At 41.3% G+C, this 25,043-nt stretch overlaps 1 protein-coding gene across 13 annotated transcripts in view; it reads left to right on the top strand.

Annotated features, from left to right (window-relative positions):
* Cd44 (CD44 molecule (Indian blood group)) overlaps positions 1-24,784 on the top strand; it is an 86,011-nt gene extending 61,227 nt beyond the window's left edge. For 9 of the 13 annotated variants that reach the window (XM_060371711.1, XM_060371714.1, XM_060371713.1 and 6 more), the window contains 8 exons: positions 1,287-1,421; positions 5,148-5,249; positions 6,954-7,043; positions 8,098-8,304; positions 10,766-10,834; positions 15,017-15,088; positions 17,105-17,183; positions 23,846-24,784. In XM_060371711.1, the coding sequence (XP_060227694.1) occupies positions 1,287-1,421; positions 5,148-5,249; positions 6,954-7,043; positions 8,098-8,304; positions 10,766-10,834; positions 15,017-15,088; positions 17,105-17,183; positions 23,846-24,050 (959 nt within the window). In that variant the 3' untranslated portion in view covers positions 24,051-24,784. The remainder of the gene's footprint in view (positions 1-1,286; positions 1,422-5,147; positions 5,250-6,953; positions 7,044-8,097; positions 8,305-10,765; positions 10,835-15,016; positions 15,089-17,104; positions 17,184-23,845) is intronic. The other 4 variants (XM_060371719.1, XM_060371721.1, XM_060371723.1 and 1 more) reach the window with 2 other exon arrangements.
* Positions 24,785-25,043: the final 259 nt, after the last annotated feature.

Below are 25,043 nucleotides of genomic sequence, written 5' to 3' on the forward strand. Positions count from 1 at the left end.
CTGGTCAGGCAGAAATAGAAGCACATGAGAGAGACAGAGAACCTCCAGTTTGAGGCCTAATGAGTCAATGACAGAGACCCTAGCTAATGAAAACCCCTTTCTGCTTTGAAAACAATTATTTACTATATAATATGAGTCTGCTTTTTCCTTATGTTTATGTGAAACACTAGGCTTATAAGAAAGAATTTTATCATAAATATACTGTTGGGGGATTGGATCTAAGCATTACAAGAAAAGGAGAGAGAGAGAGAGATGTGTGATGTCATCCAATCTTTTGTTCCTACCTGTTTTGAATATCTTCTTGAATGTACAAATGCTTAATAACATTTACAAATAAGCTGCCTTCACTATTCCGGCACTGTGGGACTATGGGAATTAGACTTAAATCTTATCGTTTCTGAAGGATGCTGGATGGTAACGTGTCTCTGCATGCTCCAGTGCATGATTCTTTTCTCTCAGTGATTAAACATTGGGATTCACCCTGCCCTGCAAGGTGTGGGAATTCCACGTTATCGCCTGGTATCAGTGGGAGATAGCTTCGTGTTTCCACCTGCAATGTAGATTCTGATGCATAACTTCTTTGCTGTGCATGGCAACTTGGAAACGAATCATGAATAGAGCAGCGGCTTTGGTGGTGACAAGCTCCTTGGTGTGTTTATTTCTCAGGGATGCTATTGTAATCGTTCTTTCTATACTTCTACAGTGGCCCAGAATGAAAGAAAGGCATAAACCACAGGCACACATGCTAATTTTCACTGTTAGAAGACAATGCTTCTGTTGGACTCCACCTGTGCTTTTGTGATGGGGAGCACTTTCGCGCTCATCACTTGGGGAGCTATTGCCTTATGACTTCTGTGTTTCGCTGCCAGATTATTGTGCATTTTGCTGTGGGACGTGCTTGTCTCAGAGTGACATCAGGAACTTGAACTTTTACACCTCTTTCTGTAGGGGATTATGGAAGCATGTGTTGAGAATTACCTCACCTTCCCTTGGTGCCTATAACTCATCCTGTGTCCATTACAGCATTCGTTAATGCTGTCCTTTCTCCAGCTTACATGCTGGTGACCAAGAAAACGAGCACGAATGAAGCCAAATGCAGGAAGACGTTCTAAACTGATGCAGCTCCTTTGTCCTCAGTGCTAGAAAGTACTCAGTACCAGAAAGTACTCAGTACTAGAAAGCTATTTCCATTATCTGCTTTAGAGAATAGTCTTTAAAAAATATCAGTCTATATGTTCCTGACCAAATACCCAATTAACATTTTGACAATTGTTTGAACTGCATAGTCACAACAGCCTCAGCCCACAACAACCATCCAAGTCACAGAATGACAACACAGAGTCAAGACGATGTCTCCTGGACTGATTTCTTCGACCCAATCTCACATCCAATGGGACAAGGTCATCAAACAGAAAGGAAGGGTAATGGCCTTTGAGACTTTTAATATATCATGTTTCTTAGAATCAACTAAGTGCCTTTTTCCTTCAAAATGTACCATTGATTTTGGTTCAGTCTACTTTCTTCATGTGTATCCTCATGTGTCTCTGAAAATAAGTGTGTTGATACAAGTTGGTCAGCAGTGGATATGCACATCCGCTGTGTAAAGTTCTAGTCAGAGGGTGAAGAATTGTCAGGAGGATTAAGGGACAGTTAGCCTTGGGCTGACAAGAGTAGAAGATATTTCTCCCAAGGGAGAGGTGGGTTGTTTCTTACTTTAAGATGATCTTACGACGTGGCCCAAGCTGGCATTCAATTCTTGCCTGCCTTAGTTTCCTGAGTGCTGGATTGCATATATTACTCTGCCCAGATAAGAGAGGGATATTCTTAAGATTCCTTTCCCTTTTAAGTACAAAGATTCCGAAAGAAACAATAAACAGTGGATTCACTGACTGTCTCCATTATAGATGCAAAGATAAATTTTGTTTCTGGTAGAGAAATCCAAGTGGTAAAAGAAATAGATTAGTAGTTAATGTAAATAAACAACTTAATGATTCACAAAACTTTAAAGTCATTTATGCTTGCCCCATTTAGAGATAACATGGTATTGAAGGATTTAGGATTTAGAGCATTCTTGGCCCTTCTTGAATGGCTGTGAACTGAGTAGATAGACAACTCTACATGAGATGAAACTCCTGCTTTTCTAATGCCTTTCATTTTCTTTTGCCCAATTAAGCAGTTTAAAAAGAGAAAGCAAAAGATACTAGTTGTAGTTTTTCGAGAAAGGAAGGTTGTAAACTATTTGTCTAATGTTTATATTTAAATGCAAATTTCCTTGATTGTAACCTCAGCAGCCCACTTGAGAGAAACATCAAGGATTGGTAGGCACTGTCCTCCCAGTCGTCAGCAGGTGGACCTTCTGTTTCTGCTACACCCATGAGTAGAGTCACTTGTTATGTTTGTTTTAACAAAATATCCTTATCACAGAAATGTAACATTCCAAAAATAACCAATAGAGCAGCCAATTTTTTCAGACAAGTTTTATTCATATAGTTTCTGGATGTAAATTGCCATGCTTTACATGTATTTGACTGAAAAACATTCTAGTGGTTCAGTGAATATATATTTATATATTACATAATATATTGGATAGTTACAAATTTCTCTCCAAAGTAAATCCAAAAGCTTGTATACCTTTTCTTTTTAAGAAATACAATTAGTGAACAGATCCTTTGTAAACATTCATGTATGTGAGACATGCACTAAATGCGTAAGACATCACAGAGACACAGGATATGTAATTCATATTCACCCTCAAAAGAAACTTTAAAGTCAGCTGACAAAAGAAGACATTTAACAGCACAATAAATGTGACAACATCAGTAATGAACAGAAAAACTCATGACTTCAATAGTGAACACTAAAGAGATTTAGAGGACCCCCACACCTCCCAGAGACGATTAGAGAACAAAGGATTGAATGTGATTTAAAAGGGGGGAGCAACATCCTGGGTAGTCACAAAAAGGAAGATGGAGGATTTTTTGAAAAGGAGACTCATGTGAGCAGATCTGTAAGGGAAGAGAAGCCAAGGAATGGGTACATCACTGAGTGGACAAATACATCTTAAGAGAGAGGAAGTCTTAAGAGAGAGGGCCAGGTTGGGACCATTATGTTGAGTTACTGAAGCACCACAGGCAGGGCCCAGCATACAGTTTTATGTGCTCAGCTTGACAGGGCTCTGAAGAGACCCCTGGTAAAAATAAATAAATGAATAAAAAAGTAAATAAACTTAGTAAAAGAACTCCAGAATTATAATTAAGTTTTGAACCCGAAGAAGTAAAAAAAAAAAATTGCAGTCCATGAGTAGATAGATCAAGGAAAAGATGTCAGGTCTCATAGGCAGTTCAGATAGCCAGAAATGAGCTCAAGCTGGGCAATAGGAGGATTTCTAGTGGCTACAGAAAAGATGGCATTCCTTAGCAACTTGTGAAACCAGTGCCCATCTGCCAAAAGGAGTCATTTCCCTTACCTCTGGAAGAAGGGACATATGGCTTTCCATTGACATATCTGTGGCTCGGTGTGTCAAAGTCCACACTGGCCTCCAAATACTTGTTACATTTCAAAGCCCTTTGCCAGTCTCCGCACCTTCCCCAGCTACTCACCTTCCCTATAATGTGCTATTTCTACTATTCCCACACTTACTCTCTTACTCTCTCTCTTATGTTCTATTTCTCTAACTCTTGCCATCTCGCTCTCTCTTGCTATCTCACCCTCTCTACCATTCTCCCCACTCTCCCTCTTCCCCAACCATATCTAATCTGATGGCCATGTTCAGTCCACTTCTCTCTCTGTTCTAGACACTTCCAGATGCCTCTGGCTGTTTCTCTCTCTTTCCCAACCCTCCCCTCATATCTACAATACAAATCTTACCATATCATGGAACAGTCATGTCGGCAGTTTCTTTACCATGCTGAAGACAACCTCAGCCATAAAATGACATGATAGTTCTCAAAATATTTTACTTATAGATGGAAAAATAAACAAGAGTAGATACAGGCTCTCAGCAGACAAGGCCTTTTTTTTCTGGCAGGATATCCATTTGAAAATGTGATCATGGGTAACTGGCCTTTCTTCTTTGAAATCTGGATGGCAGAATCAACCGCGTACTTTTTTCTCTAACAGAGATCTTGTCTGTCTTTGCTTTTAGCATGTAAGGACTGCAGTCCCAAGGCAAGTGTCCCACTTCCCAGTGCTTCCCACTGGAGTCATTTGGAACTGATTAGATCTCCCCAGAGGCAGTATTGTGGGTGGATTAAGTAAATTGTAGAGTTAGCAGTATTGATGGTGCTTATGGACTTTTTGGCCTCTATTTCACTCTGAACTTGTTATTTCAGCCCAATAGATCTGTGATAACCATCAGAAAAAGCAGCTTTTTTAATTACTTCAGGGAAATTTTCACACCACTAAACATTATAATCAGAATTCGCAAGATGCTTCTTGCTTTTATTTACGGGAGAATGATTCTTTCTTGTCTATGAGTACTTCTTGTTTCTCAACTTAGTACACTGGGTAATGCGTTTATGTATTTTTCCATGTTTACTTTGTGAAACAAAAACAAAAGAAAAAAAGAACTGAATAAGGGAAGCCACTGGCTATTTTAAAACTTTGTTGTTGTTTTGTTTTGTTTGTCCTGGTGAGCACAAGGTGACAGAATAATGCTTGTGTTACATTTCAAAGCCCTTTGCCAGTCTCCGCACCTTCCCCAGCTACTCACCTTCCCTATAATGTGCTATTTCTACTATTCCCACACTTACTCTCTTACTCTCTCTCTTATGTTCTATGCTTGTGTGTGTTATTTGTCTCCATGTGTCTGACTGTACTTGTCTATCTTGGAATGAAGCAAGTTACACATGGGTTACATTTCTGTCCCTTTGCAAAGACCATGAGTTCCATCGTGTGCTCATGTAGCTTGCTTCCAGACTAAGCAAAACAAACAAACGTGATAGCTTTCATCTAGCAGAGCTAGATGAAAACCACTTGTATCTTGTGATATTCTTGAAGAAACAGTCATTTGTCCAAGTTCTGGACATGTGAGCCTGTTTCTTTCCTGTCACCAGGCTGAATGTGAACATTACTTGGCTATAAGACATAAATGACCGTTGGACAATGGCATAGGGAATGTGGCAATAACACCAATTTAATTCCTTCAGATATGGACTCCAGTCACAGTACAACCCTTCAGGCCACTGAAGCTCCAAGTACCCACTTGGTGGAAGACTTGAACAGGACAGGACCACTTTCAGTGACAACTTGTAAGAATAATGACACACAGCTCCTTTGTTGACTTGTCTACCTACTTCATATCTTTCTCACATTGGTTAAGAGTCACATTTGGTTCCAGAATGGTGCAGTCTTTGCTAGGGGTGTCTGCTTACCCGGGGTGTCACTCTGTTTTTATTGTCTGTCTTTCTTGTAGTGGGGTTTCTTTAAAACCGAATTTATCTTCATCTTCCAGAATCAATGACTTTTCATTAATAAAACGAATGGAGAGGTCACTCATCTCCATTTTCCTTCTCTAATTAGTCATGTGAGTGACACTGAAGACCATCACTAGTAAAATGGCATCTTTATGTTTAAATAACCTCTTTTTTTATTTCTACCCATTTTCCAGCCAAGGCAGAAGAAAGATTAATTTCATGATCACAGAAAGATATATGAGGGCCAGATCATCATTGTAAATAGAGAAATCACAGTTTGCTTTCAGTAGAGGGGCGAGATAAATAAGTGACCAAGGCGGTGGATTCCCTGAAATAATAATAAAACTATTGCTAACATCTTTTTTTTCTATCATTAAACATCTGCTAGAGGAAGAAATATGAACATTTTAGTACCCTTAATTTTTGCCATGTGTATAAGAATAACCCAAGGATCAACCTGAAGTCATTCATAAGTTCTTGGCAGAATACCAAAGAAATCCCAAATTAAGAAAGCCCCATTTCACTGCTTGCTGCACACAATGGGCAGAGTTCTTATGGGAGCTCTTTAGGCATAAAGAAAAAAGCCAGCAGGCATGTGTTGATTGCCATCAATGTAAATAACACAGTGTTAGGCATCAAAGGAGACACAAATAAGCCCATAAATGGCCCTGGCCAATGCAGGATTTGTAGTACCGTTTTGTGTTACTGTTGGCTTTTTTTTTTTTTTTTCTGATGTTGGGTTTGGGATTGGGTGAATGTCTCTCTCTCGGTTATATTTGTTTGGTGGTGGACATGGCTGATGGATGTGTTTTATAGGACCTTTGCACCTGTGTTTCAGAGGTCAGTGCCTTTCTTGGAAGAACACAAAAGAAAAGAACTCAAACCAGTCAAAGTGATTTCAGATATGGGCAATGATTCAATCTCAAATTAAAACATGTCACTGAGGGCCCTGTGTTTGCCCAGGCAAGCATTTCCTTGGTGCAGTGAAGAGAAACCTTACTACAAGCAAGGCCACAACCCTACTAATAAAGCAGTAACTAAAAATGTAATGCTCTCTAGAGAAGAGCCATGTATTTCCTTATAAAGATACTCTGAGTTCATTGGTAGAGATGAGGTTTTTCTTTTGTGTTCACAGACATACTACCTGGCACTGTTTTCCTTATAGTCCAGCTTGTTTGCCCACAACTGGGCAGTGTTGATCCTTGAGAGAAAATTGAAATTACAGCACCCCTCTCCATGTCTCTGTGGTCTTTGTTTCTGGGATCCTTGCTGTAGTTGGGTCAAGGGAGGGCAGTGTTTTAGGCTTGGGCTTCACATTGGAACTTCACTGAGAGGCAAAAAAGCTCAAGCTCACTAGGGGCAAAGTATAATCAGCCTGCATCTTTATGTCAACCAGGAGATGATAAAAGGCATAAGTACCATTTTCCCATTGTATCTGTCCATGTGATAACCTATAGTTAGATTTCCCATGTAAGTGGGTACCAGGGGACTTGTGTCATGGTTCCTAATTAACACTGGTTTCATCCCTCATTGAAACAGCACAAAGTCATTCTCAGAACTTCTCTACATCACATGGAGAGCTGGAAGAAGACAAAGACCATACAACAACTCCTATTCCGCCAACTAGCAGTAAGGATCGTAAAGCCCAATTGGCTCTTATGCAGAAATCACAAAATTATGAGTGATTTGTGGCATCTTTGGTGGTATCTTTGGTGCAGTACTTTGTGGCATCTCTGGTGGTGGTACTTTGTGGCATCTCTGGTGTGGTACTTTGTGGCATCTCTGGTGTGGTACTTTGTGGCATCTCTGGTGTGGTACTTTGTGGCATCTCTGGTGGTGGTACTTTGTGGCATCTCTGGTGGTGGTATTTTGTGGCATCTTCGGTGTGGTACTTTGTGGCATCTTTGGTGATGGCACCTTGTGGCATCTTTGGTAGTGGTACATCCATTGCCTAATTTTATTCATTAATGTTGATCAAAAGATGTGTCTGGTGGTGGTCTCTGATTCTTCTGCCTTATAGACCTTTTAACAGATGTTGTACATTACTTTTTTTGTACATTAGTTTTTACTTTTCTGCTGAATTTCAAATGTATTAGATTAGTAACTTGGTTTAACAAATGATTAATGTCTCTATAGGATTTCTTTGATATCCCTTGAAATAATATTATTTCTCATCTGTCTTCTGGACCATAGGTCCATGGTATTGATGACTAAGAAGCAATGCCCTTCTGGCACAGAAAAGAAAATCTAAGTCAGTAGACTCAGATCAAGTGGATCCTAAACTTATTTCATTCATAGGCAAATGGTTTCATTTTTCCATTCAATGGTTTGTTTCTTCCTCTTCCTCAGAGGTGGATCCAATTTTAAAAAAAGATCAAATCCTGTAGTACCTGAGCTGACTTAAAAGTCACAGTGGGCTAAACCTCCCCTTGATGACTCAGACAAATCTTGTAAAAAAAAAAAATGCCTCTTTTGGATAGTAGTTACCAAAATCTTTTCTGTTGAGTGTTGTCTGGCTGGTGTCTTGCAAAACATTGTTTTTGTTCAGTTCCATTTGCTTTCGGTCTTGGAGAACAAGTAGAAAGATGTCTCAGCGACTTTTCCTTCAAAACATGAGCACATGGTGGGTGGTGACCTTATCACCCACAGATGTGGGCTTATCATTGACTCCACCTCCATGCAGCTAGGAGTGGTAAAGATGGAAGAAGAGGTGCAAGTCTTCCCAAAGAAGCAACCACTTCACTGGAAGGCTATACCCATCATTATCCAGACACAGTGGAAAATGGGACTCTCATCCCAGTGACCCCTGCTAATACTGGGGTCTTTGGAGAAATGACTGAAATGACTGTTGCTGCAGACTCCGACTTTAATGTTGATGGTTCCCGACCAGGTAATTTGGCCATTTGTCATCTGGTTTGCTTCTCTGGAAAAACTATATATTTTTTCCTATTGTAGGGGATATTTTCTGTGTGGGCTGTGATTAGATTACTTTGTACCATGGGAATGGCTTTCATCATTAGTCATCAATCCTAGTGCCAGAAAACTTGGATTTATTTGAGATAAAATAATGCTTCCATTTCCTGGTGTAATATCTATTTATTTTTGTGACTGGTTCTTATAGTAGATTATTTTCTTGTTTTGTCTTTTCTTTATTCTGTGATATATTAACTTGAACCATATGAAATTAATACTTTTATGGATGGAAATAGTATAATATTAGCAATTTTATTTAACTTAGCCAATATATTCTGCCTATTTAGTAATGCTTTACCAAGCATTCAAATGATCTTCATATACTGATATCTTTGCTCTGAAATTGTCTTTAATTGGTGATGGACTGGTTCATTTCATTTTTGGTGATGGGCTGGTATATAAATCTTTTCTATTTGTGGTGGGCTTCAAAATTTATGATTTATTATTAGTAAACTGAGACCCTAGCTTTTATTGTAATGGTAAATATAATGCTTACTCAACTGAATCTGACATGGACCCAGAATAAAACTTTTATCTCAAATAAGCCATCTTTTCTACTTCTCTTCTTCATTTCTTTGTTCATAGTAGGAAACTAACACTGTAGAAAGGGAAACTGGAAAGTGATCTCTGTGGCTAAGAAACTAGAACCCCTTCCCACTAGTGTCTGTATTTCAGGTACCTCTTACCACTCTATCACTAACACATTAAAGATTAATACATTTTAATATAAATATATATGCATACACATACATAATTTGTAGACAGACCTTACCTCCTTCACTCTCCCAAAAGACAAGAAAATGATCTCATGAGAACCCCATATGCAAAACAGATGGCAGTGGTGAAGTTCTGATTGACAGAGGGAAAGAAAACGCAGGATGTCATATGCCTGGCACTTTTCTTTTGGCTTCCCACACCAGGGCTTCAAGAAAAGGAGCTTTAAAAATACCAACATCAGCGGTGCTGACAAAATCAACCCCCTTACACCCGAAGGTGCCTTCTTCTCTTCATTAAGACCTCCAAGTACTGTTGTTAGATTCCTGCAGAATGAATCAAATCTGGGAGTGCCACAAATATTCTCATGTTAAAATGGCCCCATCATGCAACTTAACGGATTTAAATCTGAAATGGCAATCTTAGGGATGGTTTCTTCGGTGGTTTGCCAAGCCTAATTGTTAGAAAATAAAACACTTCCCACCAAACTAGTATGCACATGTGCTGGTCCTATCTGATCAATGTAAGAAAGAGATGCTGGTGATGGATTTCCTTCAGTTCTCTGTGAATTCAGTGATTAGCAAATGGCCTGATTCTCATTCTCTGTTTGATTCCATAAGATTCACAAAGTATATTTCTGTCTACACACTTTTCTTCATGGTGAATGCAAATCATTGAAACACGCAGAAGTGGTGATGGGACTGGTCATGGTGTTGGCTTTGGAAATGGTGATTTTGGTGCTGGGACTCTCAGTGTGGCATGTCAGCAAGTGCTGCTCTCTGTCATTCTAACCCTGATCCTGGGGACAACGCAGTCTCTCTGTAATAAAGTTATGAGCAATTAATGCAACCCCTACCTCTCCTAACCAAGGAATGGTGATGAGCTGCTCATTGCATTTTCTTTCTAGGCACCTTTGTAATGATCTATAACAACTTCAGAAACCCTTGTTCTCTGTGTATATCTGTTTCCCATATGATTTTACCTTTGGATTTAAAATTAGCCACTCTTGAGTTTGTCTCTACCTAAAGCTTTCTGGTGATGGATATTTGAGAAGATGGGATCATATCACTGACTGTTGAAAATGCAAGTTTAATTTTTTAAAGAGAATATCAATGGAAACTTATTTTGATATTGAGCTCTATGTCATTAACACTTTCACTTAAGTTTGACCTTTTTCCTATCTGGATAAATAGTTTATTTTTATTTTTTTTTCCATTTGAGCCTTCATCCCTTTCATTCCTAAGATTCTTTTTGTTTTAGATTCAGAGGAATGTCTTCTCATGCTGCATGGCCTGAACCAGGGTGCACCCATTTCAGTGATGTATTTCAGCACCACAGCCCTTATTTAAAAGTTCCATTCAAAGCTCAACCCCATGAAAACATCATTATATTTTTCTCAGAATGTTTCTTAGCCTTGTTCTTGCATTTCTACTCACATCTTTTTTTTTTTTTAGTGCTCATCCAAGATGACCTGAGCTACCTCAGTTTCCTTAATTTTGATAAAGGCTCTAGCCCACTCATCAATGTCGTCAAGGATAAGCAGAAACTTCTTCATCATTGTTAGCAGATGATGGCTTCCTGAAAATACAACTCATGGAAACGAAGGCGACAATGTGAATGAACACACAGTAGTGACTATTTTTTTTTATTGCTTATTATTCTAGGAGACGGAGATTCATTCATCGACACCAGTGGGGGTTCCCGCACTGTGACTCATGGATCTGAAGTAGCTGGTGAGTTTAGTCACTCACTATCATAATTACTGAACCTGATGATTGCTAATGAGGCATGAGTCAGTGTCCCTAGAGAACTGTTTCACACTTTTTTAAAAAATATGTATTTTCAGTCACAGGGAGGGAGGGCTTAGTAAATCACTTTGCTGGACCTCACCCTGAAGATTCTGATTTAGTAGGTCTGGGTTGGAGTCTAAGCTTTTGTATTCCTAACACATTCCCAGTCATCCTGATACAGCTGGGACAAGCACCACACTTAGAGAACTAACATTCTGGAAAAAAAAATTCCATCTGAAAAGGGTCTGGAAGAATTCAAGCAGTATCTCTCTGCTGACTAGTTTTACTGCAACTTGACGCAAGCTAGAGTCAAGGGAGCCTCATTAAGAAAATGCCTTACATAAGATCTGGCTATGGGCAAGCCGGTAGGGCATTTTCTCAGTGATTGACAAGGAGTGACTCAGCTCATTGTGGGGTAGGGCCGCTGCTGGGCTGGTGGTCCTGTATTCTACAGTAAAGCAGACTGAGTAAATCACAAGGAGCAAGCTAGTGAGCAGCACTTTCCTCCGTGGCCTCTGCATCAGTCACTGCCTCCAGCCAGGTCTGAGTTCCTCCTGCTCTGCAGTCCCTCAATGGACTGTGAAAAATAAGCCAAATCAACCCTTTAACCCCCAAGTTGCTTTCAGTCATGGTGTTTCATCCCAGCAATCGGAACGCTAACAAGGACAACCCGCCTTTAATATTGCCCCGTGACAGAGTCACTAAGAGTACTCTTTTTGACATTAAATAGCTTGAGTTTGATTCTCATTTCTCCACCAAATGACAGAATGAATACCCAGAAAGCATTTAGCATAATTCCTGGCCCCTGATAAAGTAGCCAGCATTTCAGAGTTTTCTATGTGCCAGAAAGATTAAGCAAAGCAATGCATGTGTACATTGAACTACATGAAACTGATATCTCTGTTAGAGCAAGCCAGCCAATACTAGTCAATTCAGAGTTCATTTGCTATTAACTCATCTAATTACCTTGCAAACCCTATAATATGTGAAAACACTATTATCATCCCCTTATTACAGATGAGGAGACCAAGGAAAGGAAAGAGGAGGTAAGCAACTTGTCAAGTTGATATGACCAGAGAGTGATGGAGCCAGGTTTCAGTCCTGGGTCTCATACTGTCTCTCCTAAGCCCAGTCTGGAAGAAAATTCTATAATGACCATAATTACTGCCAGACATGGATTATTAAATAGATTGCTGTTGGCCATGACTCAGATCGAGCCCTGGAAACATTACTCCAGGCAGCAGAGTCTGACATGAGGCAAGCTTATTTCTAATCCCTTATTCTGGAGCTACAGAGAAGTTCTATTAGCACTTCCCACTATGAGCCCCGCATCATCACCTATGTAGTCCATAGGAGCTAGGAAATCCATTACCAATTAGCATCCTCTGCTGCATGAATTTGGGGCAAGAGCTACCTCTAGGGCTTAAGTAGATCTGAGGATGGGTATTTACATGGTGGCTTTAAATGTAGGAGCTGTGGAGTGCAGGTCCGTCACATTAGAAATTATGCTGAAGTAGAAAGTGATGCTTCCAGCTCACCAGGGTCCTTAGCACACTTAATCTTCCCCACCTTGTTTCCTTGTTAGTAAAAAGAAAGATTGTGTCACCTACCTCGGTGATCTAGGTTTTGTGTGGAACACAGGTCTTGGGAATCTAAGAGGTGACTGTTTGAAGGCTTCATTTCCAAAGCCAAGAGACCCCTACTACTGTGGGTATGGCTTGTAGAGCAGCTGCAGGGATTGCACACAGAAGCTTTCCAGAGGTTCCTAATCTTGCCCCCGACACAATGGAGCCGACTGAGTTTCTCCAAGCCCCTCCCCTTCAGCTGGCTTGTGCGCTCTGCTCTCCACTGCCTTTCTCATAGTTGAAGCCAACTGAATGATCTCTGTGCCCATATCTGGGGTTGGGCCCCATCTCCAAACTGGTGTGTCTAGTGTCCCGCTTTGCAGAACTTGTTCTCCAGGCCTGTTCCACCCAGGTTGGATTTATGGAGCTCGTGGGCACAAGGGAAGCCGGCTGTCTCTGGCCCATCCTCTTGCGCTTTTGCTTGAAGTGAGAATCAAGTGGGTGGGAACCAGCCTTTTTCCTTTTGCTCTTGTGCAGGTGTCTATTGTTCAAACAGGAGGTTTCATCTTGTGCACACACCTAGATCTTTCCTTGCTGGGAGCACTTCTTTGGAAAAGGGAAAATAAATAGATTATGATCTATTAATGGCCGCCCTTTCAAATATCAAAGGCTGCCGTGAGTCAGACAAAAGAGACCAGTGGGAGTGACTGACTATACCTTTACAGTGCTTTTCAAGGCCCCAGCTCTCCAGCTTGGATGGCTTGATATACCATGACTTGTGCATGCATGAACCTGCCAGTTGCCCAGGACACTGGCAGGTGGGTAGAAAACTTGCCTTGGACTCCTTTGAGATCTGTGAAGAAGAGGTCACTCTCAGAATAGGATGGGGTCTGTTGAAACAGTACAGAGGTTATTTTCTCTGTTTCATTTGAACTTTAGCAAATGCACCAATATAGTACAATACAATACAAACTGAGCCATCCTAGTTATATGTCAGAGTCCACTCTGCAGCATCGAAAGTTCGATTCTCTCAGATGATACCTTCTTTTAAGCCTACCTGTCCTGGCCAATGGGCTAGCCAAACAGTCTTGCATAAATTTTTCTGCCCTTGGTGGTACTCAAGATTCCAAAAGAGGTTGCTACTTATTGTCGAGGAGTAAAGGAAGAAAGGAAACAGAAAATGGAGAAGTTTCTTTTTAAATGTGGTGGTGTCCTTGTTTTGAAAAGGCACCTGTGCTCTGACTCACAGATTGTCGTTTTACAAGGCTTCCTTCCAAGCTGGGCTTTTTGTTCATTTCCTTATTTTACCTTTTGGCAATAGAAAGCATTCATTTTTCTATTATGTCCAGACTCTAATAAGCTTTTATTTATAGACAGAAAAAGCCAGTGAATCCCCCATGCAAAAAATATTAGTGTTCATATTAGTGCCTATTATATTTGCTCTAGTTTGCTCTCTATTGCTGTGATAAAGACCACAACCAAAGCAACTTGAGGACAGAAGGTTTATTTGGCTTTCATATCCCGAGTCATGGTCCAGTGAAGAAAGCCAGGGCAGGAACCTGGAAGCAGAAAATGAAGCAGAAGCCAGGGAGGAATGCTGCTTACAGTTTGTTCTCCATAGATTTCTCAACCTGAATTCTTATACCACCTAGGACTACTGGTCCAGGATGGCACTGCTGGGGGAGCTGGGCTCTTCCATATTAACCATTAATCAAGAACATGCCCTCACAGACTTGCCTACAGGCCAATCTTATGGAGGCATTTTCTCATTTGAAGTTCTCTCTTTGCAGATGACCTGAGCTTTCTTGTATTATGTTGCTTGAGAGAGAAACAGAGAGAGAGAGAGACAGAGAGAGAGAGAGAGAGAGAGAGAGAGAGAGAGAGAGAGAGAGAGAGAGAGAGAGAGAAAGCCTACCTAGTGCAATTTGCATATGATTTTTAGATTCACATATGAATACATTAGGGGTATTATTAAAATTAATTATTTTTTTTTCTGGAGGTTTGGAGTGAAGCTTGAGATTTTGCATTCCTAGCAAGTTCCCTAGTGATGAGGTTCTTCTGGCCTCTGCTACCAGTTTGTAGGTGAGGTCTTAAACACAGAACATAATAAATACACACATTACCACTATCATGTACTTCTGTAAGCCTCTGTAAGAGGACAATGGAGTGGTTTCTGTTATGATCCTCATTCTAAAAGTAAGAAAACGGAGAGTTCAAGATGATGACTTGGCCAGGCACAAGTTGCTAATAAGAGGCAGAGTTAGGTCCTAAACCCAGGGCTGACTAGCTCTGGAGCTCAGGTTCAAACACTGCCCATCACTGTCCCTTGTGATAAAAATAAGATTTGTAAGCCTTAGCTTAGTCACACTGAACTTTCTTGGGAGGTGAGGCGAGAGATGATATCTTTTGCATAACACTTTATAAACGTCTGTGTCTTGAATCTATTTATAGTTTCTAGTGAGGAATTGGTTGGAGGGTAGCCCAGTACAACACTGTGAAAGGAACTCCTGGCTGTGTATTCTAAACTTGGGCTGAAAGAGCTTATTGCTTTTCCCCTTAGGACACTCAAGTGGGAATCAAGATGGTGGGGTGAATACAACTTCTGGTCCTGTGAGGAAACCTCAGATTCCAGGTGAGTTTTACACCGTGAAGCAAACATAAGACAACTACAGCCAGATTCTCAGGATGGTCTCTGTAAGGGACCTCATCAAAGGCATATATGGTACCCATTTGCAAACTTAAAAATAAACAAAAATACTATAGCTTCTTTGTAGCCCTCTTTCTTTTTTTTCTGTAGGCACCCCACATCCCATAAGTGACTGAGCTCACCTTGAGGCCTATCTCAGAGAACTCATGTATCAGTTACTAAATCATCCTTCCCACATGAATGATCACCCAGGGGCCCCATGGCACACCCGGCTCCTTCATACCTCAACCTCATTTCCTCTATATTCCTGGGAATGAGATGAGGGAGGAGATACCCGATCATCTGTGTTGGGTGGAGTGACACATTCCTCTGGTCCCCAAACTACTTTTCCTTGAGGGACAGTCTACTCATGCAGCCAGAAGAAACTTTTTATCAAGTATTACATGTGAAAGGAGGGAAGGACACCTGGTTGTCCCATGCTGTAAGGTTTAGCATTTGATACAATTTCTTCCTTTAGTTCGGGGTTGAAACGGAGCACTTGTAAAGGGGTAATTCCATGAAGAACGTTTCCCTTAAGGTTGTAAATTACCCTTTTAACTCTTTCTTTGAAAGACTCCAAAGTAGCTGCCGCTGTGGGCCGTGTTCCTTTGCCTCAGCTTGCTGATCACCTGAGGAGGCAGAACATGTAGAAAGGGAAATGGACTTCCAGAAAGGAGTAAGATGGCAGGCTGAATTCAAGCAGGAAGATTCATCCCAGCCTAGTGAGAAGGGATGTGGACCACTCAGTGCTGGAGGCCAAGCGTAGGGGATGGGGGGAGAATTCTAGAAATGGCATCTTTCTGAAAGAGTCCCCACTTCCTTGAACTAAAGGAGATACACTGAAGGCTGAAGAAGGAGGAAAGCAAGACTTCCAAGGAGAAGGACAATAAGTGACAACTTTCTGTCTTCCTTCCTTCTCAAGCCTTCATTTACTGCACACATCGGCAGCTAAATTGATTCAACCTGTCAGCCTTATTGAAGCCCAAGTGTAAAACGTGCATAATATTGCATCAACCCACAAGCAATACATAATTATCGAATAAACTTTAGAGAACATAGCAGAAAACGGATGAAAATGTAAATCACTTAACTTTCTCTCTCAATGCCCACAAGTATTAAAGCTACAGTCCTAATACATATTCTTCCTAATTTTTTTAAAGTAATTTATTTTAAAACTGCCATATGTGCTGTTTGGTTAATATTCTCTGCTGATCATTTCCACTCTCCGTGCCATTAAATACCTCTCCCTTAAATTATATATAGCACATAACAAAAGGTATATATCCTGATTTATTTATTTAATTTTTCTCCATTGGGCATTAGGTAGGTTTCAACTTTCCTTGTTATAAATAGCATAATGATGGACTTCTGCACAGCTAACTCTGAGATCCTAAATTTTTTTAGAAGTTTAACTGCTAAATCAAAATGCATAAGTGTTTTGGAGTCTGTTGTCAGGTGGAGCTGAATGACTGAAATAAGCAGCAGAAATCTACCTTTTTTGCACTCATCATTAGAACGTTCTTTGCCCAGTAGATCATGGACTCCATCTTTGTTTGGAGAATGAAATGCATTGTTTGCATTGAGAGAACTGCAAGGCAGATGCTCTTACACAAGCACGGAATGTTTCTGTCAAGAGGAATAAAGATTTTCTTTAATCTACTTAACATTTCCCCCAAAACAGGTACAGGCTTCAACAGGTGGCTTGATATGGTTTTGGATACATTTTTCTTCTGGCAGAACTTAACTATCCTAACTCTTGATAAAAGATTAATGCAGGAAACCTGCTGGGTGAATATCTACAGCAAAGCCGGTCTTTGGATGTTTTGGTTCTAGCTGGACCTGGTCAGACCTCTTTGCAGAGCTGACACCGGGGCTTTTATCTAGAGCACATCCATTTTTAGTTTCATTTTCATCAAGTATGTTTTTGAAGCTCACATGTGTCCTATTGTTCATTCACACCAGAATGGCTCATCATCTTGGCATCCCTCCTGGCACTGGCTCTGATCCTTGCTGTTTGCATTGCTGTCAACAGTAGGAGAAGGTAAGAGGGTGCCCCTTGCAGCTTTCCACTTCAAAGGGCATGGTGGAACTTGGGCCTTATATCTGTGTTATTCAGATTGTAGCTTTTAACTAGCCTTGATATCCTGGGGCTTCTAAGACATGCAGGCTTTCTTGCCTGACACATGACTTCCTGCATCAGAGCCTATACTTTAACAAGACCTCTGAAAATCCTGTGTATACTGCAGTTTAAGAAGCCCTTCTATGCCCCATTCTTTAGAGAGATAAGACATCTATGATTATTTGGAACCCCTCTTTTTTAAACAGTGGTTGAATTTTACTGTTACTAAATTTTTCATGGTTAAACCCTATATGACTATCTAATAAAAGTTATGAAACAGCTCATTGGGAAGACATATAAAATATATACTCAGCCATTGGCTCATTAACAAATATTTGCTAGGCTCTTCCAAGACTCAAAATATTGTATAACACATCAAGAATTGCTCATCTTCCATTGACCATTGGGACCTTCTAGAATCTTTGCTCACTGTTGGCATGGATCTTATGTTTGTTTTGTTGCTTGTTTCTCTGTAAGAATGTTACTTTTGTTTTCTGAAAGTTTCAGCTGAAAGTATTCAAGGCATCACGTAGGAAAATCTTTCTCACAGCGAGGTCTATGAAGCAATGTAGAACTTTCCTAGGCAAGAGAATGCATTCAACACCACAGAATGGGCAAATGGGCTGTCTTCGCATCCTTGAAGGCCCTCTCTCCCATCTTAACAAAGCCTGAGTATTTTCAATGTTATTTACATAATATATATATATATATATATATATATATATATATATTTAATTAATTTATAACCAGTTTTTCCACTAGAGTGCTACCCAAGGCGAAATGCAAGATAGGAGTAACCCTAGCACCAGAAGATAAGAAACTCCAAAAAAAAAAAAGTTCCTTCCCAGAATTTTTTTTTTTTTTTTGTACTAAGTGTCTGCTGCAGACATTAAGCTTTTGTAAATCCCATTGGGACTGCCTCTTGGAAGGGTTCAGTCTTCTTGCTAAACTGTGCTGCCTTTGCTGTGCCTCTACATCACCTTACAGGCCCCCAATGCTTCAGATTCTGAGAAGTCTGGAGAGAACTACACTTTGTTGTTGTTCCGAAACAATGAGCAACTGTTTCCAGCGTCCAGCAGAGTCTTTTTTAGGCTTTCTCATCATCTGTAGAAACAAATAATGCTGTTTTATGGTGCTTGGAGTGAATGAAAGTGCTCGCTCAGTCATGGCTCTTGCTACCTATACCTTTGAGAAAATCCGAGAGACCTCCTGTGGGCTTCCATGACTAGATAGAAACAAATATGTGAGTTCAGGGGACCCATCAAAGAGGTTTAATTCTTTGTCTTGGCTTCCTCGTTTTCTCTTGGATTATCTTTGCTCAATTAAATATGAATTTCCTTTTGTTTGGAATAAGCCTTTGATTCCAGGCCCTAGAATGCATCACATGTACAGTCCATTAGTTTTTTCAGGATGTCACCATGGAGATGTCCCAGATGCTGCTGGTGTGGGGATCTCTCCCTGAGCATCTCAGCTGTCCCTGAGAGCATTTGGAGTCTGCATTTTGTGGCATCTTATCCCTCATAGCTGTCACCATGGAGATGTCCCAGATGCTGCTGGTGTGGGGATCTCTCCCTGAGCATCTCAGCTGTCCCTGAGAGCATTTGGAGTCTGCATTTTGTGCCATCTTATCCCTCATAGCTCCCCATCTCCTCAGCAGCAGAGAAAGGACATCATGGCTTCCCCTCCCCTTGTTCCCGGGCCGGCTCTCATCACCCTAGCAACAGGCAAACAGGGACAGGCAGAAGTTGGCCGAGCCAGCCTCTCACCGGGAAAGCAGCTTTGTGGACGCCATAAATTACTGTGTCCTGATTTGATAATTGAAAACAGATTTGCCACACTGCTGAGGAGTGGTTAACGGCCACAAGGCCCCTTAACGTGTGTTGTGTTTCTAAAGCTAATAGCCCATCTAATCCTGTTAGGAGACAAGAGCCTTTCAGCTTTGAACACTGCATTTAAGAAAGATACAGAATCCTATTTTCACCAAAGAAAGTCTCCTGGAAAACGAGGCCTCAAGTGGGGCTTCACTTATTTAACAAGTATCTTTTTGCACGCCTCTTTGGCTATTCCCCTTGAGGAGGAAGGAGAGAACATGTCTCTTCTGTAAAACAGTCTTGAGGCTGAGATGGACCGAGGCCTCAGCTGGGAAGAGGTTCTGCTAGTAAAGTATTGCATTGTGCAAATGAGGGCCTGAGTTTTACAGCCCCAGAACCCACATAAAAGCTGGTCATGGTGCTGTGAGCTCATCATCCTGGCACTGGGGAGGCAGAGACAAGAGTCTTCCCCTGGAGCTTGCTGGCCAGTCAGTCTAGCCAAATTGTTGAGCTCCGTGTTCAGTGAGAGAAACCTGCATCAATAAAGGTGGAGGTTGACTCAGAAAGACATCCACCATCCACCTTTCATCTCCACAGTCACCTGTGCCCAGGAGCTCATACACCTGCGCGCACACACACACACACACACACACACACACACACACACATCCAACCAGAATCTATTTCGCTGCTATTGAGGACACCCTTTGGGCTCATTACACCAGGGATGGCATCAGCCACAGACACTAACTCCCAGCTCGAAGGGCTTCCACTGCAAAGTTCTCTGAGAGCCACAGCATCTGAATGGTGCTGATGGGGAGAGGGATCAAAGAGATGGATCAGCAGTTACGAGCGCTGGCTGCTCTTGCAGAGGACCCATATTCAGTTCTCAGTGCCCACACAGTGGCTCACAACTGCCTGTGACTCTAGTTCCAGGGATCTGCCACTCTCCTCTGGACTCTGTAGGCACCAGGCACACATGTGGTACCCGTACATACATGCATGCAAATCACTTATGCATATAACATAAAAATAAACAAAATCAATCATTAGGAAAGATACTGATGATGGGAGTGTTCCATGATTTCCTCAACTCTTCCCGCCCCTGACATGATCCATCCCGGCTATCTGAAACTAGGGTCCTTGAATTAAAGCTTTCTGTCCTCCCTATAAGAGCAAGTTGCATCAGGAGCCAGTTGGGTTGGTAGATACTGGATGAGGCCCAACAGAGGCAGCCTGTAGGCGCCTTCCCCTTGAAGAATTTGTCTGATATGTCTGGAAACGTAAAAAGCCATGAAGGTCAACACAGTGGCCATGTCTACATGCCTGCTGTTATTCGCTTTCAAATCAGTTCCTTCATTAAGAGCAGTGGTTCTTAATCTGTGAGTCAAGTCAGTCCTTTGGGGATTGAACCCCTTTCACAGGGGTTGTCTAAAACAATCTAAATATCTGATATTTACATCGTAATTCATACCAGTGGTAAAATTACAGTCATGAAATAGCAACAAAAATAATTTTATGATTGGTGTCACCACAGCATAAGGAATTGAATTATAGACTCACAGCTTTAGGAAGGTTGAGAACCACTGATTTAGCAAGAGTGTTATTCTGGTCCTACTTTCATACACAGACATATTTTTATACTTACAAGGCATTTCCCCTTGTTTTTCCTTCTATCTCTCAACTATCCAGTTGATAAGCAAGTGGGACTTAATTAAGTTAGGCCATGTTCCTCTGAGAACACAAGCCCGGGAGTCTGAAATAACACAGGCAGTGTTCTCTTCCAGGTTTTGAGTTACCTTCCTAATGCATAGAGGACGACAGGTGGTATGCTGAGGCTGTTAGGGTCAGAGCCTGATCTCAGGCAGCTCTGAGCAAGCAGGCTTAGCTTAGTCACCCATTCCCAACAGGCCAAACAGGCAAGTCGCAGTGAAAAGCACAGAAAGGCAGGTTGTCAATGTGAGCACGTTGAGAAAAGGAACAAATAAAGATATCCATGACAACCCTTCCTCCAAGTCCATCTTCAGTGCCCAGACATGAGGTTAACATTTAAATAGAAGGCAAGAGGCATGGACAGCTAAGCAATTCTGGTGAAGGCATGCCTCCACTCATTATTAACTCAACATCATGTGGGCTACAGGCTGTCCTGCACAGCAGTCGTTACTAGTTAGGAAAACTATGCGAAATCTCCTTCCCAAAGACAAACTTCCTCTCCGGCTGGCACCAGGATTCAGACCTTTCCTTCGTTCAAGTATGAGATTCTTGGGAATTCTAATTTATTGGCGTCTCTTGTTTCAATGGTCTGATAGCTCACGGGAGGAGAACAAAGGTCTCTGTAGGATGTTGTCATTCCTGTCAGGATGGTTACAGTGGAAACAGCTGAAGAAACCACTTACTAGAGTTCATGTAACATGGCTTTCATCCTATTAACGACTGCAGCCAGCACTTCTTGAATGCTTACCATATTCTGGTTTCCTTATTAGTGTCCAACACTTTAGTTTGTTCAACTCATGTTATCCATAAAAGCCATAAATAGCAACATTAGACTGTCTGTTGAGTCCCCACACTGTTTGAAGCACTTCCCATAATTCCGGGAGGCAGACAGTCCAAATGGCTTGATTTCACAAGCACATAAACTGAGGCTCAGAGAAGTCAAGTGAGTTGCTTCAGGTTACAGAGCTGTAAGATCTTAACATCGAGCCTTCCAATGCTCTTTGCCATGCGCTCTGCTGTCTGCGTGGACCTTGCCTGTGCCCCTAGTCCTCACTCATTTGTTTCATAGTCGGAACATAATTCTTTCCACCCTTCCCCACACCTGTACTAGAAGATACAGGACTGGCTTCCTGAGGAGGCAGTATATTTCTGACTTCCCCAAACAAGAGATTAAAGCTTATGGCTTTGGCAGTCTTACAGGGAAGAACCTATGATCACAAATAATAGACGTTTTGTCTCTAGACCTCAAAGCATCCAGGAGTAAAGAGCACTGTTCCAATTTCATATCAGCATTGATAGAACCAGGCAGGGCCCAATCTTTTAAGCCTGAAGCTCTAGATCTGAATTGGGACTCTGTCATTCTTACTTATGTGACCTCAAGGAAGCCCATCAAGTGCTCTGGTTCTGAGTCCCCATGGCTGTAAAATGGGAGTGATAGCATCTTGAATAAGGGTTATAGCAAATTCCTTGTGCTTTACCTGGAATTAACCACACTTTTAATAAAGGCTCATCCGTTTTCCCTCGTCATAGTTGCTTTGAAGCTATAAAAACTTGGCTTCCATTAGCCTGATCTAACTGCTATGTGCATAACAGTGACCAGATTGCAACAAAGAGGAAGCTTTGACTCAGGCTTTGTGGGACCAGGCAGTGCTATCAGAATCATAAGGACAAGGTCACAGTCACGGTCTTCCACAGAAGCCCTTCTCCTGCCTTAGAATCTTGAGTAACATTACTAAGGAAACTTAAAGTGGCACAAATGGTTTGTCTTATATTTGTATCAAATGTCCTGTTACAGGATTGTGTGAAAATTAACAAACCTTAGAGAGAAAAAAAATCAATGTGGGCTTAACCTTCAGGAGCAGTGTTGGTTTCCTCTCCGTACATGCTGTAATAATACTAACAAAGAATAAAGGGTTGACTGAAAGAGGAAGTAGCAGAACTTTCTTGAATACACAGATCAGAATGATTTATGACCACAGTCGTCATGGTTTATCTGAGGCTGCGGAACTGTAATGCTTCAGAAGCAAACATTTGCACTGCCTGATATTGGGGGAGGAGAATCGGGGCCCAGAGTCAGACAGATCTGGATTTGAATCCTTACGCTTTGATTGCTTGTTGAGTAACTTAAAAAGACTGTTGGATTTTCATTCCCCTCCCGTCCCGGAGAGTTTCTTCAACTCTAAAGGGTCTGGGGTACAATAATAGTACCTCAGTTTTGGGTTTCTATAGTCCTGATTCTCAAAGTTGGCTATAGGAGAAGCCTCCATGGTGTGGTGGTTTATTGTTTGTTATTTTTCAAATTCTAGGGACTGAACCTAGTAGAGTCATGGCTCTCTATATGTAAGTTGTAGTGCCTTGGGGGGAGGTCAGACGACTCTTTCACAGGAGTCAGATATTATACATATCAATATGTATTTACAATACGATATCATATTTACAATACGATTCGTAATAGTAGCAACCTTTCAGTTATGAAGTAGCAACAAAAACAATTTTTTGGTTGGGGTCACCACAACATGGGGAATTGTATTAAAGGGAATTGTATTAGGGAGGTTGAGAACCCCTGACCTACAGCATCATGCATGCTAGGCAAGTACCCTACAACTGAGCCATATCTGCAGACCTCTTTGCCTTCTTGTTTTGAGTTTCATTGAGTTATCCAGGCTGCTCTTGACCTTATTTTTGTAGTTCAGGAAGGCCTTGAACTTGCATTTTCCTGTTTCAGCCTCCAAAATAGCTGCAATTATAGGATATTAAAGCTCAGACCCTGGGCCCTGCCTCTTGGAGTTTCTGATTTCTTCTTCAGTAGATTAGCTAGATATTTTCCATGTCTGAGAAGTCCCCAGATACTTTTGCTACTAAACTAGGGACTTTGCTGTATGAAGCGTTGGAGTCAGGAAGACGAAGTAGAGAAGATACCATGCTCAGGGTTTGGCACATAAGAAGAACATGCTAAACGATTGTAGTGACAACCCTAGTGGTGCTGGTCATGATGATGATGGTTGGTTAATTGGTTGATTGTGCACCCTTTCTCATATGGTGTTTTAAAAAACTCATCAGGTGTGGGCAGAAGAAAAAGCTGGTGATCAACAGCGGCAATGGAACGATGGAGGATAGGAAGCCAAGTGAGCTCAACGGAGAGGCCAGCAAGTCTCAGGAAATGGTACATTTGGTGAATAAGGAGCCATCAGAGACTCCAGACCACTATATGACAGCTGATGAGACCCGGAATCTGCAGAACGTGGACATGAAGATTGGGGTGTAATGCCTACACCATTAACTTGAAAAGACACCACAATTGGAGACATGCCATTACTGGGAGCTGGGACCCTTAACAGATGCAATGTGCTACTGATTGTTTTTATTGGGGATATTTTTTAGCATAAAATTTTCTATTCCTTTTTTTGTTTTTGTTTTTTAAAGTCTGTTCCAATTTATGAAAATAGCATTGCTTTCTGAAATGAGGGCCCAAAGAATATGCCATTAAGATTTTGACTCTTCCAGCTCCTTCCTAGAGGCCTTGAATTCCCAGGGCGTGCTCCAGATGGTTTCTATCAAATGCATATTCTTGATCCCTATTGAACCTTCTCCCTACCCTTAGTCCCAGGTAACAGCCACTAGCTAAGGACTTTCCCCAGAGCTTAGAGGGATTGGTCTCTGGGAGGAAATCTGAATGGGTCCATATTGCCTATCCAGCAGTCCAATCCTTGGGCATTGCTTTCCAGTGGGCTGGGAGATCAGGTGTACTGGTTACACACCCTCTTTATAGTTTCCCCTCTGTTGGAAAATTTTCAGATGCTTCTGAGAGATCCCCAAAGGGTGATGCTATTTATCTGTAGTAAGCTATTTATCTTTGTTTTTGAAATATCAAACCCTGGAGGTCCTTTGTTCAGAACAATTTGTTTTTATTTTTTGTTTTTGTTTGTTTAGGTTATTTTTGTCAGAAGCATAACAGGGTATAAGTTGATCTAATAAATACCTGTCCATCTTCCATCTTGACCCATTGTGCTGTGATCCTTCAGTTTCTAAACCAGCAAGGTTTGAGTCTTCCTAGTACATTAGAATGGTCCTCCTAAACTCATGCTTGAGCACCAGGGCCTGATCGGGCTCACCCAGCTGAATCTCACAGAAGATTAAGGAAGGAAGCACTGTTTTATTTTTAGCACTCTCAAAATGGTTTCTCTCCTGTTCTAAAATCTAAACGGTGAATAGAAGAGTGGGAGTTACTTTTATGCTTTGGTGACCACTCTTTTCTCTT

Source organism: Meriones unguiculatus, chromosome 18 (genome assembly GCF_030254825.1).
Source record: "Meriones unguiculatus strain TT.TT164.6M chromosome 18, Bangor_MerUng_6.1, whole genome shotgun sequence".
Taxonomy (NCBI): Eukaryota; Metazoa; Chordata; class Mammalia; order Rodentia; family Muridae; genus Meriones; species Meriones unguiculatus.